General features: G+C 53.2%; 1 protein-coding gene and 1 pseudogene across 2 annotated transcripts in view; both read left to right on the forward strand.

Annotated features, from left to right (window-relative positions):
- Positions 1-5,436, forward strand: part of LDLRAD3 (low density lipoprotein receptor class A domain containing 3) — a 228,190-nt gene extending 222,754 nt beyond the window's left edge. For both annotated transcript variants that reach the window (XM_036260130.1, XM_036260131.1), the window contains exons 5-6: positions 3,191-3,536; positions 5,139-5,436. In XM_036260130.1, the coding sequence (XP_036116023.1) occupies positions 3,191-3,536; positions 5,139-5,376 (584 nt within the window). In that variant the 3' untranslated portion in view covers positions 5,377-5,436. The remainder of the gene's footprint in view (positions 1-3,190; positions 3,537-5,138) is intronic.
- Positions 438-1,761, forward strand: LOC118629026 (annotated as a pseudogene).
- Positions 5,437-20,160: the final 14,724 nt, after the last annotated feature.

Consider the following 20,160-nt stretch of genomic DNA (forward strand, 5'->3'; position numbering starts at 1 on the left):
GGTGGTTCTTCATTCATTTCCTGCTCACAGCAGCCTAGTGAGGTGGGGACTTCTGCTGTCCCCATTGTACAGTTGGGAAAAAACTGCACAGAGAGGCTGACCGCTTTCCAAAGGTCACACAGCTGACGAGCGGAGGGGCTGGGATTTGAATCTCGTCTGGCCCCAGAGTCAGTGATTTCAGCCTGTTATGCTGGGTCTCTATCTTCAATGCCTGTCATGGGGCCTAACATAAAATAAGCGCTCTGCACACATGAGAACCCAGACACCAAGCAGTCAGTGTTCCTCGTGTATGTTGTGTTACAAAGTTCCAAGGAATATTGTGCCTGTTTCCTGTGGGATATGGTGGTGGCTGTTGGGTCTGAAGAGAGAGCAATTTTGGCCTCACTTTTTCCTGCCTATGTTCTCCTCCCTTTTTGCCTTGTCAGTAGAACACGGTTATGGGTTGTGAGGAGCAGTAGCAGGTGAAGCCGAGGTGCTGGCATTGTCATGGAGATTTTGGTGATGAGATGATCCTTACACAGCACCAAAGAGCAAAACACTTTAAGTGCCATATATGTCATAAGAAATGGTACACAGGACCTGGCTGTGCACCGTGGGCAGGCATGCAGAGGGTCGAGGGGTGCTGGACCAAATGCAGTACCAGTGGGAACAGAGAGTTGAAGTGTATGGTCTGGAAGGTATTCCAGAAAGAGACATGGGTGAAGGAAGATGACTTTTTGAACAGAAAACACGGGAGAGTTAAAAAAAGAAGCAACGAGGTGATTCTGATGGATACGATGATGATGATGACTCTGCAGCTTCAAGTTCATTTCAGCCACAGCCTGATCAACCCCCGGGGCACAGCCGGGACCACCACCAGTTCCGGGAATGCCTCCAGGCACACCTCCGTGAATGCCAGGTGCTTCTCCGCTGATGCCAGGCGTGCCACCTGGATTGCGGCATCAGAGAAGATACACCCAGCCGTTCTGTGGTGAAAACATAATGATGCCAAAGGGGGGATGATGCCATCTGGACCAGGAGCCACCTGATGCCTGCTGAGCCACCAGGGACGCCCTGTCCTGGCCCACGTCCTGGAATTCCTCCAGTGCTTCAAGCACAGGCTGTTTCAGCACCAGGTATTCTTAGTAGACCAGCTGCACCGACAGCAGCAGTTCCTGCTCCACGGCCTCCAGTTGCTAAGCCTCTCTTCCGCAGTGCTGCCAGGCTCAGGCAGCTGCCCAAGGACCTGCTGGTGCAGGCTTCACGTCCTTCAGTGTACCCCTGCAACAACTACAGCCCCCCGGAGCCTGTGCTCCCTGCCTGTGCACCGTCTACAGCTTCGACCACTAGTACAACAAATAGCTCTGCAGCTAAACCAGCGGCTTCGATAACAAGTAAGCTGCTGCTCCTACGGCACCAGTGCGACCAGTAAGTTTGTCCATCTGGATGAGGATGTATTGCTGGAAGACAGGTGGGCACAGTTACCTAAACGTCAACGTAATCTTCCTCGTCCGGGACAGGCCCCCACTGGTAACCCACCAGCTGGACCAGTTGGCGGTATGATGCCACCTCAGCCAGGTTGCCCACAGCAACAAGGAATGAGACCCCCAGAGCCCCCTAATGGTCAGTGTGGTGGTCAGCATCGAGGCATGCCAGGTTACCTTCCTGGTGCTGTGCCGCCTTACGGGCAGGGACCGCCAGTGCGCCCCGTTACTACGGGGGCCTTCTCGACCTCCAGCGGCAAGGAGACCTCCTGTCGTGTCGAAAGGTGGCCGTTACTGATCCCACTCCATCCAGTCTAGTAGGTTTGGAGATGAAACCTTTCCTCAGTCCGTGCTGTGTAGGCAGCCAAGCTTCCGTCAACGGGGCTTCATTGTGCCTTTAGCAAGCATTTTCTTCCCACATAGCAGGGACTCCTGCACATTTATTTTACATGGGAAAAATGACTTGGAATAATACAGCAGGAACTTTTCCTGACGTTGCAATTTATCCTGTATGGCTCCTTTCCCGTGTGTCATTCGGTGAGGTCTTTAGAAGTGAAGTATAGTACATTCGATTCATTTTGTTATATTGGGAAGGCGCTGGAATTACGTGAATTTACCAAGTGCTGTTGGCTTACACTGCTGTTTGTCAAGTCTGCCTTCCCAGCATTTCAGTGCAGTTGGACTGCACGTCCGGCCCGCCTGGGGAGGGCTGTGCACCGAAGTCTGAATGTGTAACAATGTTGAATGTGTTTGGAGTTCCTGTTGCCAGGTTTGCAAAATCTGACCCACCAAGGTCACGTGACTTTTCTGTACTTGTTAAACTTCGGTGTAATAAAATGAGAGAAAATTTTAAAATGTAACATAAAATATAAAAAAAATTTCCAAGGAAAAACTGATTTCTGCCACAGGAACTACCCGTCCTGTTCCCTGGATATTGTAGTTCCTGGGGTGGAATTTTTTTAAAAACAACTTTACTGAGGTGTAATTTACATAATGTAAAATGTCCCTGTTTTAAGTGTGTCATTCAATGAGGTTTAGTAAGTATACCGATTTGGCTCGGCTTGTGTGGCTCAGTGGACTGAGTGTCGTCCATGGACCGAGAGGTCCCGATTCCCCCTCAGGGCTCATGCCCGGGTTGTGGGCTCGATCCCCAGAAGGGGGCATGCAGGAGGCAGTCCATCCATGTTTCTCTCTCATTGATGTTTCTATCTCTTCCTTCCTCTCTCTAAAAAAAAAATTATTAAACACCAATTTTTTTTAAAATGTACCAATGTGTACAGCTGTCACTATATCCACCATTCCCATTACCCAAGATCCCTGATACCCATCACCAGTTAAATCCTGTCACCAACCCCCCTCCCCAGGCAGCCCTTGTACTTTCTGCCTATAAATTTCTTCTTATTCCATTTCATATGAATGGAATTATACAAGATGTGATCTTGTGTTTGCCTTATTTTGCTTAGCATAATGTTTTTGAGGTTCATCCATGTTGTGGTGTGTATCAGTATGTCATTCCTTTTTATGGCTAAGTAATAGTCCATTGTATGGATATACCACATTTTTTAATCCATCCACCAGTCGATAGACATTTGAGTGGTTTCCACTTCATGGCTGTTGTGAATTGTGCTGCTGCAAACATTTGCATGCATGTCCTGGGACTGACTAAAACGAAGGGGTGAGCTACACTAGTAACCGTGACCTTTTCTCTCCCCTTGGGGCTTTCTCAGAACCAGGCAGCGGGCAGGTGTTTGTGACTTCGGAGAACCAGCTCGTGTACTACCCCAGCATCACCTACGCCATCATCGGCAGCTCCGTCATCTTCGTGCTGGTGGTGGCCCTGCTGGCGCTGGTCTTGCACCACCAGCGGAAGCGGAACAACCTCATGACACTGCCGGTGCACCGGCTGCAGCACCCCGTGCTGCTGTCCCGCCTGGTGGTGCTGGACCACCCCCACCACTGCAACGTCACCTACAACGTCAACAACGGCATCCAGTACGTGGCCAGCCAGGCGGAGCAGAACGCCTCGGAAGTGGGCTCCCCGCCCTCCTACTCAGAGGCCCTGCTGGACCAAAGGTGCGTGCTGGGTGCAAGAGACCGGGGGAGGGGCTCGTCTAAGCGGGGAGCAGAACGTGTGTCCCACCTGGGTTCCCGGGTTTTGCCAGGAGCCTGCATTCAGGGGCTGTGGGCAGCAGCAGTGCCTGACGTTTAGAGTCCTCACAGAACAGATCATGTGTCATCTATTTCGTCCTCTCGGTGACTGTCTGAGGATGGCTGTGTCTGCCACAACTTTACCAGTGAGGACACTGAGGCTCTGGATGTAAGGTACTTGTTAAGGACGTGCAGTTAGGATCCTGGCCGCCTTGGGCCTGCTCCTCCTGTTAATGCCACTCGCACCCATGTTCGGGCCACCAATGCTCACACGGGGGCCTCACCGGCCACCGCACAGCAGTGCCCGTACCTGTGACGAGTGGGTGAGTGAGTGAATGACCAAGTCCCTCAGCTCTTGCCTGGCTTCATCTGTGGAAGAAGGGGGCGGAGCGGCTCACGCAAGCTTTGTTGAGCAGCAAAACCCTCGTGACAAATGGAGTCCTTGTGTGAAGTCAGAAAGCAGAGTCTGTAGCTGACGTGGGTAATGGACCTGCACCTGCCTGGACCAGAGCTGAGTCCCCCGGGCTGTGGGACGGCCCCGCCCTCCCCGCAGAGCTCTGCCCACGTCCCTCTAGCTCTGAGCCGCGCTCACGGTGTGTGGCTGGGGGCACTTGTAGCCCATGCTCCTGAGGTGACTGGGTTCCTCGTGGGCCCTCACCGGCAGCTCCTGTTACCTAATCTTCGTGTTTCCTCCTCATAAAAGGTAGCTTCAGGGGGCAGTGCTGAAGGATTTCTTTGCAAATGAGCATCAGTGTGCAGGACCTCACTCACCACTCATGACCTCGTCATCTGGACCCCAGTGTAGAGGAAGGTTAACATCACCGAGCCTGGGACAGCGTCTGCGTTGGGTCCCAGCACAGCTGCTCACAAGTTATTGGGGATCCTATGCCAGTCGTTCTGTGCCCCAGCCCAGTTCCTCCCCAGTACCTCTTCGTTCTTGTGGTTTTTACGTTGTGACGAATGTCAGGCCCGTGGCGTAGGCCTCACTCGCAGCCGCTCCCAGGGAGTAAGAGTGGAGAAATGCAGTGTCTTCCCTGATATTTCTTTGCAAGTCCGGCGTCACCATCGTCCCCTTCTGCAGATAAGGAGACTGCGGTTTGAGAGGATGTCCTCTCATTCACCCAAGTCAGGGAGAGGTGGCTTTCAGTAGGAACCCCAGATTTCGTGGCTCATCAGAGGCTCCGTCAAACACCAGGCCAGTGGCTTGGCCACAGGGACCCATCTGATGGAGCAAAGCCGCTCTGCCAAGTCACCCAGGACGAGCCGGGGCACACTTGGCATCCTCGCCCTGGCTCCACCCAGAGGGTGTGGTTTGGGCGCTGCCCAGTTGGCACAAGCTGGCGGAGCGCACCGACCTGCTCTGCTCCCTGGCTTGTGCACCCCCTGGATCGCCCCTCTGCTTGGAGGGCCCCTCTCCCTCACACCCCCTTCCACGCAGAAACGGGCAGAAGCGGGCAATGCCTGCCCTGCCTCGGCTCCTCCTAACACGTCCTTTCTCCTCCCCCGCCCATCCTGCCTCCTCTGCAGACCTGCCTGGTACGACCTCCCTCCGCCGCCCTATTCTTCCGACACCGAGTCGCTGAGCCAGGCCGACCTGCCCCCTTACCGCTCCCGGTCCGGCAGCGCCGACAGCGCCAGCTCCCAGGCAGCCAGCAGCCTCCTGAGCGTGGACGACACCGGCCACAGCCCGGGGCAGCCTGGCCCTCCAGAGGCCACCGCCGGGCCCAGGGACTCCGTGCCCAGCCAGGGCACCGAAGAAGTATAAAATCCAGTTATTCCAAAGTCCACGTGGGTTCATCTACTCTGACTTGTTACCACCCTAACAACCTGTGCTCGTGGGGAGTTCTTCGGGGGCATCGGGGTGATCTGGGGCATCAGCTGTGTCCACTTCCCTCCCACCCCCGGCTTCGGGGATGTTCTTAGAGGGTGACCTAGTGTTTTCTGGCCTCTCAGTGGGGGTGTATTGTGCCTCTGTTCTGGGAGGTCACTCCCCAGGGGGCCCAGGATCACAGCTTTGCTCTCTGCGCCTTCCGTCACCACTGTGAGCTGGCCGAGTGGGCGGCAGGACGGAGCGGGGCCTAAGCCCCTGAGAAAGCAGCTTCTGTGCGGGGTCGGGTGTCCAGGAGGGCAGAGACACTGGGCCACGTCCTCTGGGGTGCCGTCGGAGGCTGGGGTGGGGGGTTCGGGTTGGGCGATGCGCCCAGGAGGCCGTCGTGGGCTGTCCGCCCAGCAGGGAAGCCAGGCGAGCGTCCGCCCCTCGCCTCGTCCTGTGCATCCCTCTCAGTTCAGCAGAGGCAGCGGCCAAACAGAACTTTTGGCCTGAGGAAGGCCCGTCAGTAACCAGTCATGTCATTCTGGCTTTGGGGGCGACCCTGAAACTGTCTATTCTGGACAGATAGATTCTAGCTTTCGAAATGTGCCTGAGCATCCTCGCTTGGGGGCCTTCTCTGGCAGGATGTGTCATCAGCCTCAGCCCAGAACGGGCAGGAGGTGCCCACCAGGAGCTGATCCGCGTCCCCAGCTCCCGAGAGGCAGGCTGCCAAGAGCCGAGGCCTGCAGAGTCCACAGGCCCTTCCCTGGTTTCTGGGTTGTCAGCCCCCAGCGGTGACTGCCTGTAGCCGAGGGAGCACCCGGCTGGAGTTGGCCCTGTGTCCCTGTGAACCACCCCCAGCTTGCCGACTGTTCGCGCGGCTTCAGCCTAGCTTCCTAAGTCCCCTTGACACTCAGAAGTCATTTTACCTGTGTATCTGGACTTGACACTGTGGTTTCTAACATGCGTGAGACCTGCACTCAATACCTCCTGCCAGAGCTCCCGCCCCCCGCACCGCACACTCCCCACCGAGGCCTCAGTAGGGTTGCGATAGGCCCCTTCCAACAGCCTGAGGATTCTCCCCGGATTGACGTGCACAAGTGGACAATTTGGAGTCAAGATTTGCCATTCGGACTTTTTTTTTTTTTTAAATCTTTTAGAAATGCATTTGAAACAGTGTGTTTGTTTTTTCCCTTCTAGTTAAGGGACTATTTATATGTGTATAGGACAGCTGTCTTTGTCGTTTTTTCTTTAGTGAAGGTCCAAAGAAAGATGCAAAAAGACGTCCCGTCTTGGTCCCGCCGGCCCCTGATACCAGTCCCTCCAGACGGACCTGAGTGCCGGGCGCCGTGCACTGCTGCACTTGGAGTTTTTATTTATCGAGTTCTCAGAGGACGCTGAATGCTGGGTGCCTTTCTCCCTCCGTCCCAGTCTGTGTCCCTGCTAGCCGTCTCTCCCTGTGCCCGCCAGCTGCAGGGCCCACCCCCTGGGGAGACAGTGGGTAGAAACCGAGGCCTAATTTGGCAAGAAGAACCTGACAGGATAAAACTGGAACCGGGGAGCCACCCTGGGCAGCTCTCACCCATCGGGGGCTTCTTCCCACAGCCCAAGATGCTTTCAGCATCTCTTTGATGCTGAGATTCGCAGGGGGCCTGCAGCGGGGGAGGGAGTAGCCTTCAGTGATCCTGTGCTGTAGACTTTTCTTAACCCAATCCAGAGGATGTTAAGGGAACGCTAACCACTTGGCAATTTTTTTTTTTTTTTTTTTTTTAAGGAAAGGAAGGGAACCTAGCTGCTTGCATTTTTTATTTTTAAAATAACACTATCGCTATTTTCTGAGTAACCCAATAAAGAAAGGACGTTTGATGGCAGCCAGAGTGTGTTCGAGGCTCTGGCTGAACATTGCCTCTCCTGGGAGTCAGAGTGGCTGTGTCCTCCCGTCGACGGGCCCCCGCTTCTGTCTGGTGCCCTGGGAGTTGCTTAGAGGAAAGGATTCTGATTGTAATTAATTGTGCCGTGAATTAATCTCACGTACTTTTTGCTTCCAGGCCTTTTAGGGAAACAAATGGTGTTAGAAGATAAGGGGAGCCTATTAAATGTTGTTTTTTTAAAACAAACACAGGGACATTTTTATTATAGATTTGATTTTTTAATGAATGTCTTTAAAGGTATGTAAATAGGACGTCAACGCTGCAGGAGTTGAGGGTTTTTCCTCCCCTCGAGACAGCAAAATTAGTGGCCCGCAGTATTTTTTAACTCATTCCAGTCAGGATATTTTTTTATATATTGCCTAAACCGATGCCAACTGGAAAACCATCCCTTCTCCCTCTTCTCAAATGAGATCGAGTCCCTTTTCTTTTAGCATTCAAGTACTTTCACTGTGATAACTACCGTATCACCTGACTCAGCGCCCTCTAATCTGAAATTGACACTTTTAAAAAATGCAACTAAGTGGTTGATCGTGTGTGCTGTTCAAAGCTGATGTAAACTGGAAAGGTTGTGTGCAGTTGTATTTTTTTGGCTAGGTTTTCTTTTTTTTTTTAATTTTATACTTTCAAATAAATTTGCAGTTTTCATTCTTTCTATTGGTGTGAATGGTTCTTAACCCACGTTCTTCCTCTGTATAAAAAACGGACACTGCCCAGCCAGGGTGGCTCAGCCGTTCCCGGTCGGGGCACATGCCCAGGTTGCAGGCTCCATTCCCAGTAGGGGGCGTGCAGGAGGCAGCTGATCAGTGTTTCTCTTACATCGATGTTTCTATCTCTCTCTCTAAAAAAAATCAATAAAAACATAATTTTTGAAAAATGGACACGCACTTCCGTCCTGGCATCTGCCATGAATTTATGCCATTACCAAAGGGGGAAGAAGGAAGAGTATATTGATGGGACCTCAAACCATGATGTGCGTTTAAGGATTCCACAGCTGGTGGAATTTGGGTCATGAGCTGTTATTTGCCAGCCCCTCATCCCACGTTGTGTTCATGGATCCAAAGACAGGGACGTTTTAGAAAAGCATGTTAATAGCCTGGAATATAAGAACCCTTGAAATGGCACCAACCTTTAAAAACAAAAACGGAACTTACAAATAGGCGATTTGAAGACCTGCGAAATCAGCTTTAATGGGCACTACTAGCTCTCTCCCAGTCAGGAAGGAAATACAGGAGGAAGACAAGTAGACGCTTTCCCAATAACATCCTGAACAGCTGGGTTGAATGCACAGGTCCTAGTCAACAAGACGACTCTCGCCCGGCTGGTTGGCTCAGTGGATTGAGTGACATCCCATGAACTGAGAGGTCCCAGTTAGATTCATATCAACGTTTCTCCCCGCCCCCCCCCCCCCCCCCGCCAAAAAAAAAATCAATAAAAACATGTTAAAGCCCTGCCGGTGTGGCTCAGTGGTTGAGCGTCGACCCATGCACCAAGAGGTCGCCAGTTTGATTTCCGGTCAGGGCACATGCCCAGGTTGTGGACCTGATCCCCAGTGGGGGGCATGCAGGAGGCAGCCAATCGATGTTCTCTCTCATCTGTGTCTCTCTCCTTCCCTCTCTCTAAAATCAATAAAGAAAAAATATTTTTTAAAAAGACTACTTGCACTAGGGATTCTGTAAGATGATAAATTGACACAAGGTCTGTCTGAGAAAGAAGGGGGATGAGCGACCTGAAAGGCATTGTCCGTGTTCCCCATTTAGCTTGCCACCCAAAGCAAGGCGGCAGATCCCAGGAGTAAACTGTATAAGAAAGACCTTCAGGGCACAGCAGAAGTGCCGCAGTGCACACGGGAAAGGAAATGCTCCCCCTGAGACCCTCCGGAGAAACGCCAGTGAGCACACAGGCAGACTCCCTGGACGTCCTACAGTGAGTCAAGGTCATGGGAACGTTACTGGAAACTCCAGTCGTCAGTGATAGAAATTCAACTCATACACACTTAACTGTGTTACATTTTAGAAGACATGCTGACTAATGCAACCAAGTCCAAAGGTATGGGACTGTTGGTTGGGGGCAGGACGGGATCCAGTTGTTCCACAACTGCGATTCGGAATCTGCGTCTCTCTGCCCCGCTTCCCAGCCCAGCTGTGCCCAGGGTCGGCTCTGTGGCTTTACATCCGGAAGATCCAGGCTCACAGTCTCAGATACGATCTTCATGAAAGTCCATAGAAATTCCCTTTCTTTCTTTTGCCTTTTATCTATTTTTTATTGAATTTATTGGGGTGACATTCTTTTGCAAAACCATACAGGTTTCAGGTGTACAACTCAACATCATGCTCCCATCACTCCGATAGAAACAGGCACGGATACATGGAACAGACTGACAGCTGTCAGAGGGGAGGATGTTTTGGGGGCTGGATGAAAGGTGAAGGGATTAAGCAAAAAAAATTATATGTGTATAAACCACATAGACACAGACAACAGTGTGGTGATAGCCAGAGGGAAATGGGCATGGGGGGGGGGGGGATGAAGGTGGGCAAAGGGAGGGGGGATAGGGACAAAGAGACTTTGCTTGGGGTTGCTGGGTCATGTCACTACTATGTGTGACAATCAATCTCTTGATTGACAGCCTCAGCTGAATCACATGGAGATGGAAAGGGGCAATTCCTGTAGGGAAGGGGCTGGTAGTAGGCAAAATACCAATGCCTCAGCTCTAGGACCTCCCCAAGGATGGGACCCACACTGCCTGGCACAATTTCTAGCACATACAAGGAGAAGCATGCAAATACAAGCTTCAGGCAACGTGGCCAGGTCTGAAAGAAGCAGAGGCAACGTCACGGTGAAAACGTCAGGCCCTTCCACGGCCTTTCCCTAAACCTAGGAGGCAAGGTCCCTGTCCGGCTGCAGGCACACTGGGCTTGGGCTGGGTGTGCTTTATGAGATGGTCATCTGGGGTAGGGCACAAGGACATGGACAAAGCCTCGGGGAGGAGTTCAGCTCTAAAGAAACCTGGACGATCGTGGAGGCTCCAAACTGTCCCCGAACCACTGAAAGTCCTGAAAGAAACAGTTACCCACCCCACTTAGAGTCACGCCTAGCCTGCACAGGATGTGTAAGTCAATGCATCAAAGATGTGTTCCCATTTATTACCCTTGTCAGGTTGCCCAGAGACTTAGACTCAGTTATGCATGCTGTTAACTAGGCTTTCCACGATTAACCCTCTTCATTTATTCCCTAGGGGCTAGGATCCGTCAGTATCTAGGTAACCACCCCTTGGAAATTCTGGAGCAGCTGGTGCCACAGGAGCTGAGGGGCTGAATTTCCATATTTGGAGCTTGAAGGCGTGACCATGGGGACTGGGATGCAGCACTGAGGAAGCTGGTTTATTTTAATATGACGGGAATTTCAATTGGGTTGGGTTTGTATTTGTGGTCTGAGCTATGGTGATTCACACCAAGTTTCAATATTAGACATTTGGTTTAACTTGGCTTTCTTTTTTTTATCCACTTTATCCTCACCCGAGGACATTTTTCCATTTTTTGTTCAGCTAGAGTGGGAGGGAGAGAGAGGAAGAGAGAGAGAGAGGAACATCGACGTGAAAGGGACACATGGAGTGGCTGCCACCCGCATGACCAACCAGGGCTGGGGACAGACTGCAACTGAGGTACATGCCCTTAGCGGGAACCGAACCCGGGTCTCTCTGGACCGCAGGCCGACGCTCTAACCGCTGAGCCAAAGCAGCCAGGGCTTAACTTGGCTTTCAAGTGCACCTGGCGAGTCATCCCAGGGAGCCAGCAGAGGAAGTCCCACGAAGGAGCCACGCGGGAAGTGTTATGGGCCAGGCTTGGAGGGCGCAGTCATCCCATTCATATCCCACTGCCTGGAGCTGGTCAGCCTCATAGCCACACCTTCCTGCAAGGGAGGCTGGGAAGGGACATTGGCTCTTTGTCTGGAGAGAACCGGAAGTGGGGTTTGGCACGGGTCACACAAAATCTATTTGCCCTTTGCTGTTTCCACCTGGAAGGTGCTCACCCCCTACTGAAAGAAGAAACACAACCGTCCCATCTAATTGGATTCAAAGTCCGGGGCCTGGTGAGCATTCCTGTCAGGTCCAGATGTGCCTCCTCTGGTCCCACAGCTCCTCGCCCCACATGGCTCTCGTCGTCTCTCCTCTGGGTTGCCTCCCTTCAGCCTAGTCTCAAAATGCTTGACTGACTTAAAAATTAATCAGGGTAAAAGTCCGAATCTTGGTCTACTGGACCTCACGCCGTCAGCTCCCCACAGCCCGTCTACTATCCTCCCTCCTCTCTGCTCTGCTGCCTTCGCCGCCCGGCTGGTTCTTGAGCTCCCCCGTCACGGCCCCAGCTCAGGACCCTTGCTCCTTGCTCCCTCTGCCTGAATCACCCTTCCCTAGATGCTGCGGAACTCTTCCTCCTCGGAGGTCAGGAGCCACGTCCACGTGGGACCTCAGCCGTGGCCACCAGACTCCAGGAGGAGAGAAGCACCAGAGCGCACTCTTGACCACGTTGTGGCGACCACCCGAACGGTGTCGCTCTGCCACCCTAGACCAAAGCGTGGGAGCTGGGGAAGGAGCTTTGGGGGTAGGTTCAGTGTGGTATGGAACCTTGATTTCATTTCATTTGGATCAACTTTTTCACGGGTCAGGAGGTGAGTCAACTTAAGAAATACCTTGATGCTAATGTGGAGGCACATGCAGAACGGGGCCCACCAGGGGCTCGTTCTTTCAGTGACTCTGCGTGCAGTGTGACTCTGCTCAAAGCCACCCTGGCCGGCCTTCATCTTGGAGTGTGTCCACGGTGTATCCATCGGCTCTGGGCGCATAGACATGCGTGGAAACTTCCCAGAACCGCGAATTGTGTTTGGAGAGGGTGGCATCCCCAGTTCAGAGATGAGGACCTGACACCTAGCTCCAACGGGTAGAAGAGTTACAGAGATATTCTAGAAAGAGAAGAGGGGGTTGGCTTCCTTGTACCTGAAAAGTTAACTGCTTAACTCTTCCCTCGTGTTGGAATCAGTCGTCAGGAAATCATTGAATATGAGTGTCTGGACCCTACTTGCTGGCTTGGCTTACATCCAGTAAGTGGCTCTTTGATGAAAATGACGTTTGTTTTCCCAGTGCCTCAGCGGGGCTCAGCGGAGCCACCGCAGGAATCAGGGACTGACTACGGAAATGGGGGCTCACACTGATGCAGAGCTGGCGGAGTGATGGCCTGGAAGGATCAGGTGGAGGGTCTGAGACCCGGTTACCAAGGACGCCAGCCAAGCCGAGGGCAGGTGGAGAAGCCAGCGCTTGTAGGAAGGCCGGGAAGCCACCTCACGGACTTCCGAACGGTCCTGCGGTGAGCAAGCCCACGGAGAGGCCTGCAAAGCTGCGTGCCTGCCGCGCCCAGACCCTGAGACTGGTGACAGCCTGCACGTCCGCCTCCACACCGCTCATGAGCTCCTTTCGTCGGCACACTTGCCCCTAGAACCGCACAGGGAAGGGGGTCCCCGAAGCACAGATCCCAGGGGGAGTGGAGACAACCGCAGTCAGCCCCCCGGGGACCATGACCTTGGGCCTTGCAGTGGCTTCCGTGCGGACGCTACGTCCTCCGGTGAACGGTTCTTACTCTGTAGCAAATTGGACTCAACAAGTATTGGACCGTAATTGCTTTGTATTTAGTGAGAAAGGGGAATTTCACTGTTGGCTTTTAATTTTTGTAGGCATTCCCAATATGGGGTTCATAGTTTCCCAAAGTGCAGTGATTCCACTACATGATTCGGTCTAATCTCTGGTAAACTGGACAGTTTATGTCGGGAAATAGAAACACACGACTCGAGTTATTTTTATTCGTGATCTGCTTTGACCTGAACAGAATTTCTCCGCCCGCTGGGGCCCCAGGAGGCTCTCGGAGGGAAGGGGGTGAGTGCTGGGGCAGCCTCTCCATGAAGACAGAGGGGGGAGGCTGTGCTCCCCCGAGAGCAAGGCCAGTCGGCCATCGGTTTGGCTATGAGACCCTCTGAGTTAGAGAAGAAAGAAGTGTTGAAAAGAGTAAGGTTTCTGGCCTCCTGCCATGATTTTCCTCTCTCTTGTTTACTGACCCTTCTCAGAGGAGCAAGTTTACTAGGTAGAAAGAGTCAGTCAAATAAAAATATAAATTGGTGCATGTTAACCAGAAACAAGATTGCTCAGACTGGGAACAGAGGTTTCGGGGATCCCAGAAGGAAGAGGAGTCAGCCTTGCAAAGGGATGGAGATGCCCTGTCTGTCCTTCTCCCTCCTGTCCTCCCACTCTGCTCCCGGGTTATCGCATTTTTATGACCTCTTTGTGCTCCTTGGGGCAAGTGGGGTGGCTCAGTGCCCTTGGAGTTCAATCTGCAGGCCCAGTCCTGCCCCTGAAAGATCTGAAGGTTCTGATATGAGAAATAGAACGTAATAGGAGATCTTCCTTTTGGCATTAGTTAATAGTCATGACTTTTAAAATTTTTCAGTTATTATTATAGTAGTTATTATTATAACTATTATTATAGTTATTATTATTATTTCAATATTATTTTATAGTAGCTCCAGAGCCATCATTTTCTTATCAGCCTTTACTGGGGAGACCTACACTCTGAAAAATCACTGGGCACGGACATCTGCTCTTAAATCGGAGGTGTTGATTTCCTCTTCGATTCTCAGCTTAAACTCAGGCGCTTGAGTTTACAAACCAGCAGCCAAGGGTAGTCTTCAGCCCACAGGTTGAATATGTGAATTGGCTTGTAGCCTCGTCCTTTGTTGTGGTGAACCTGTTGCCAACCATTGAGGTTCAGGGGATTTCACATCACTATCTGGACACATGACTTCTTTTAAAGAGCCGAAGATACAGTAACGCGGGGCTCCCTTCGCCCGGTCCAACCTTGCGGAGCTGAGGGGCAGCTGCCCTGGTCGCAAGCGATGTTTGCCCAGCGGCTCGTCACAGTCACGTCTCGGAATCGTCCCCCTGCCAGCCTCGCTTCACTGCTTGCTGGCCCCGTCCTGCGTGTTAGAACCGGGGGCAGCGAGGCTGAGGGGCTGCCGTCCAGACTCCGGAGTCACCAGCAGGTCTTCCTGGGAGAGCCGGAGTGGGGTTCAGAGACCTGCCCGCGTCGTCACCATCACTCTCGTTCCTTTTTGGGGTCTCCGTGCCCTTCCTCTAAAAGTTCTCACGGTGGAACTTGTTATGCCCAGCGTCCTTTTTAAGCAAGAAGATACATGACATAAATCTGACCATTTTAACCACTTTCCAGTGTACGTTTCCGTGGCATTAAGCACATTCACGACGTTGTGCAGCCGTGACCACCACGCAGCTCCAGAGCTCTGCGTCTCCCCAGTGGAAACTGCCCGTGAACTTGACTCCCCGTTCGCGCCTCCCCGCCGCCCCTGGGAAACAGCGCCTGCTTTCCGTGTCTATGAATTTGACTCCGCTAGGTACCTACCGAGTGGAATCATTCGGTGCGTGTCTTTATGTCTGGCTCATTTTATTTCGCATTCTGTCTTCGAGGTTCGTTCATGCTGTAGTCTACGTCACAAGGTCCTTCCTTTGAAAGGCTGAAGAATATTCCATATCCGCCTAGGCCGCCTTGTGTTCATCCATTCATCCTCAGAGGAACTTTTTCTTTTAAAAAAGTTTTTTTTTTATTGATTTTAGAGAGAGAGGAAGGGAGACGGAGAGAGAGAAAAACATCGATGAGAGAGAACATCAATTGGCCGTCCCCTGCATGCCCTCCACTGGGGTTTGACCCACAACCTGGGCATGTGCCCTGACCAGGAATCGAACTGGTGACTTATTGGTACATGGGTCGTCGCTCAATCACTGAACCATACCAGCCTGGCAAACGCAGGAGGTCACTTGAGTTGTTCCCACTTTCTGGCTGCAGTGACGGCTGCTGCTGAGGACGTGGGTATACAAGTAAGTCTGTGAGTTCTTGCTTCCATTTCTTTGGGCTGTATTCCCAGAAGTGGACTTGACCCAGCACCGTCTGCTCATCCTTCCTTCCCGTGAGTCCTGCCTCCCCAAGGAAGAAGTCAGTAACTCATTTTCTCAGGGTTCCTGAAAACTAGGGCCCAGACCCAGGACAGAGGCTCAGCTAACAGGAGCCTGGAGTCGCCTGTGTACTGCGAAGGACGCCCCATGCCCGGCTTGTTCTGTGGGCGACAGAAGAAGGTCACACTCCAGGCTGCAGCAGGAGCAGCTGTCTGTTGTTCCCTCAAGAAATGATTTGGACAAATGTTTCCATGACAGTTTACACTCGATATTATTTTGTATTAGTCTCAGGTACAGCACAGTGGCTACACAATCTTATACTTTACAAGTATATTTTTCCTATATTTCCCTTCATATTTCCAGTACCCACCTGATACCATACACAGTTATTAGGACATATGGACTGTATTCCCTGTGCTGTACTTTACTCCCCAGGACTGTTCTGTAAAGACCGGTCTGTATTTCTCTGTCCCTCTCCTTTTGCACCCAGTGCCCTCCCCTCCTCCCCTCTGGCAACCATCAGTCTGTTCTCTGTATCTATGAGTCTGTTTCTCTCGTGTTCGTTTATATTGTTCTTTAGATTCCACATATAATTAATATCATATGTATTTGTCTTTCTCTACTTGATTTATTTCACTTCGTATAATACTTCTAGGTCTGTCCACGGTGCCGAAAATGGTAAGATTTCATTCTCTTTTTTTGTGACCGAGTAGCATTCCATTGTGTATATGTGCACCACACAGCTTTTGACAAGGGCGGCGTCCTCAAGGTGCCGAGCGGGTGTGCCAGCTGAGTGTGGTTCCCGTGCCAGGAGCGTCTGCACTGGCACCCCGGGCTTATCACCGCTGTCGTTTTCCTACCCGGCCTCGAGCCTGATTCTCTGGTCCTCCCCCAGATTCTCCAAGCCACTTACTTCGCGAATTCCTGTTTTGTTTAAAGCAGAGAAGTTATACGTTGCAGCAGAGATCCTGACTGATCCAGTACTCAGCTCAGCTGGAATGTATGGGAACCGGCTCTGAACTTCGAGTCCACGGACCCGAGATCGAGTCTCCGCTCAGTTTCCGACTCCCAGCGGGACTTCACACAAGTCTGTCTGTCTCTTTAAGGCTGTTCCCAGTAGGTTAAATTGAGCTATCATCTTTACCCCTTCCAGCCGCGGGAGAACTGCACGCGGCTGCAAGTGCACATCCCACGAGGAGCCACAGAGACGTTCAATGGGAAGCCGCGTCCTTGTTACTTCACGAGGGATCCAGCTGCCTTTGCCTTTGGGGGACCAGTGCTCTAACCCCTGAGCTCTGCAGCCTGCCCTTACCTTTAGTGCTAAGAGATTTGGGTGAGTCTGCACCAAGCAGACCATTCCAGGGCAAAATCGTACATGCACTGGTACCCAGGTGTTTGAATTAATTCATTCAAGTCCTCTGTTTGGGAAATTTGCTTGAGTTGGTAAAGGAAGGGGGAGGAGGAGTGGAGGGATTGATTAGGCAACCTGATGATCAATGGCCAATACAGAACAGTGGTGATAGTGAGGAGGAGGAGGAGGAGGAGGAGGAGGATGAGGATGACATCTATTGGTCTTTTTATGCCATGGCCTTGGACCAGCAGCTGCATTGTCTCATGTCGTCGAATTGGCAAACTGACGCACAGGCCAAACCTGGCCCACCCTCTGTTTGATAAGTGAAGTTTTACTGGGACACAGCCATGTTCATTCGTTGGCTGTTCTGTGGCTGCTTTCATTCCACAGTGCAGAGGTGAGGGACTGCGGAAGAGTCCGTACGGTCCAAAAGGCCAAGAAGTCTGCTGCCTGCCCCTTCCTAGAAAAAGTTGCTGATCCTCACTCTAAATGAAGCCCAAAAGTTGGACACTGCTATTCTACCCACTTTCCAGGTTAAGAAACTGAGGGACAGAGATGTAAAGAGCTTGTTCTAAGACCTACACCTAGTAAGTCCTCAATTTCAGATTCGAGCTCCAACCACTGAGTTTTACCCCCTCCATCAGTCTGTGACGGTCACGTCTCCTTTTCCATCCGGTTCTCTCTGAGAAAACAGGTGCACGACCACCTTCCACCCTCCAGTGGTGGCGTCACTGGACTGAGTGCCCGCCTGCTGCTCTCAGATCACTCAGGTCCCGAAGCCTCCGTGCCGTCCTCCGCTCACCGGTAGGAAGTCTGTGCGGGTTTAGGACTGAATGCAGGGACCCAGGGGAAACGCATTTGCCAGGCAGGGCTGGCTTTGTTGAAACTCTTCCCTCCGGAATGAGTGTTCCCAGGGTTGCAGCTCACGTCACTTTGGGGTCCCTGCACCATCCCTCCCACTGGAGGGAGCCCTGGGCCCCTGAGGGTGTGGTGGCATCTTGCTGAACATACCTCTCATCTGTGCCCAAGGCTTACTGGGGACGGATTATCCCGACAGCGAACAGCCATAGACTTGCTGTTCAGAGAGGAGCTCGGGGCTGGGCGCCCACACACTGCCTGTCGGAGCAGGACGGAGAAGGAAGGGCCCAGGCCCGCCAGCCCCACCATGCGCCTCTGGTTCCGGCGCCCCCTCACCTCTGTGGTCCTCAGTGACTCTGCCCTCCTGACGATGTGACTGACACACACGTGTCAGGGTGGAGGAAACACGTGGGGGAGCCAGTCTGGACGCCCCTGGCAGCTGCTCTGGCAGGAAGTTGTCGACCCACTGGGACGAAGCCTGGGACATGGGTTTGTGCCGAGGCTCTGGGCACCCCTCTCAGGCACAGGGATACTGATAGAATGATCAGAGTGGTTCTGCTTTTCAGAGTGGGCTCATTTGTCATCTCAGGACGTGCCAGGGGTTACCCCAAAGACAGGCCCATGCCAGTCCTGGCCTCCATGTCCCCGGGACTGTCCCGGATGTGAGACCCTGCTCTGTGCCGCAGCAGCTCGTTCTGTGAGATGCGGAAGCAGCTGGCCAGCAGCCAGGCAGCCTTGGTCCCAGGAGATAAGCCCCGGGCCAGTCACGGGCAGCAGCAAATTTCTGCCAAGGAAAGGGAAGGCGGGGCTTCTGCAGAGTCCCTCAATAGGCCTTCTATCTGGAACAGGTTGCGTGTTGGAATTTAATTTGGAATCCCTGCTGTTCTTTGATGAACGCAGACCACACCGCAATTATGGTGATGAAGGGGCTGCTGGGCTCCTGACGGGGCGATCTGTCTGGGCCGGGGAGGGCGGCGGTTGGCCCAGCGGCTGGAGCCCCGTGGGCGTGTCCTCTGACAGCCCCTCAGGGGACAGGTGCTGTCTACTCTAACCTCCGCTCAAGGGGCCGGTAGAGGAGAGGGTTTCCAGGGGACTCTCGGTTTGCATCGCCCGGCTCCTGGCCCGTGCAGCCCACTGCTGACCCCAAGTACCGCTGAGTCGACTCATGGCTCAGGTCTCAGAACCTCCCCTCCTTCGCCATCTCAGGGTGGCAGGAAATGAACCTGTATGGAGCATGTACTGTGTGCAAGGCGCTGAGGTAAGTGCCCTAAAGGCCTTTCTCGTCTGATCCACTTAGCAGCTCCAGGAGATGGGTATCACGTCCACTTTACCAGTGAGACACCTGTGCCGCAGGGAGACCGAATATTTCGGTCGCGGAGCTCCTACGGGACGGTGGTAGGTAGGGTTGGAGTCCAAGTTCACTTTCCACCTTACCCAGGGGCTCCCCACGGCCCCCGCCTCCCGGAGACGGAGCTGCTCTCTCTGACCCTTGCTCCTCCTCCAAGGGGTCCTGGTGCTCCTGCCCCACAGCCCCGCGATGGCTCTTTGAAAGGGGGTCTGCTCTCTCCTCACCCCTCGCTGCTTCTTCCGCTGCAGAAGGGGCTGCCTCACCTGATGGAGGAGCTCAGGAGAGCCGGCCATCGGGGGGCCCTGTGGGACAGGTGCAGGGAGCGAGGCCTGCCTTCCTCCCCCGGCTTCAGGTGGAAGGCAGGCCTGAGCCAGGCGTTAGCTCTCCTGCTCCCGCACCTCCACCTGGGACTAGAGGGAGGGGTCAGCATGATCCTTTTTATGGAGGGATCCAGGCAGAGGTGGTAGAGCGTCTCATCTTGGCCTTGGGTCAGGAGCTGACCTTGCAGCCCCGTTTTGTCTGCTGCACTGAAGAACTGCCTCCTCAGACCAGCCTCTGACCCACAGGCACCCGAGCTGAACACCCAGCCCCCAGGCTGCGGGCGCTGCAGCCCAAGCCTGTTCCAGACTCTGGCCTTGGCGCCCAAACAAGGATGTTTCCTGCTGAATGCCCAGCGTGCGCTGCTCCCTGACTCTCCGGAACATCAGACACGAGGGGCGTGAACACCCAGGAGGCTCCCAGAGCCAGAGGCTGGGGAAGAACAGAAGAGATTCCCCTGGGAAGTCCACACACAGGTGATGGGCCCAGAACAGTGGAATGAGCCTCACAGTCAGGGGACCCCAATTGAAACCTTTGCTCAATTGCTCTGCGGCCTCTCTGGAGTGAACTTCCAGATGGGCAAGTATGGACGTGAAATAAATACGTTCACAGCGTGAGAGTTCTGAGATTCTAGTGTGACTGATGGACGCAGGACAGCCCAAAGGCACAGGTCCATAGATCACGTGTACTCACGGTGACCCCCTGCTGGAGACAAAGGGCACATGTATCTTGGGTCTCAGATTGGATCTTTCATTCCCGGGCACGCAGTGGGGCCTGTGGTGTGCCGGCTGAGCCAGGAGCCAGGAGCTCATTATGGAACAAGAAAGGGCCTGGGTTTGACTGCTTGTCTGAGGACAAAAGGACACGTGCTCACACGAGATGGATGTTTATTTCCCCTCGTGTAACAGTCCCGGCGGGAGGCGTCCAAGGCTGC

This window comes from Molossus molossus, unplaced genomic scaffold, assembly GCF_014108415.1.
Source record: "Molossus molossus isolate mMolMol1 unplaced genomic scaffold, mMolMol1.p scaffold_m16_p_13, whole genome shotgun sequence".
NCBI classification, from domain to species: domain Eukaryota; kingdom Metazoa; phylum Chordata; class Mammalia; order Chiroptera; family Molossidae; genus Molossus; species Molossus molossus.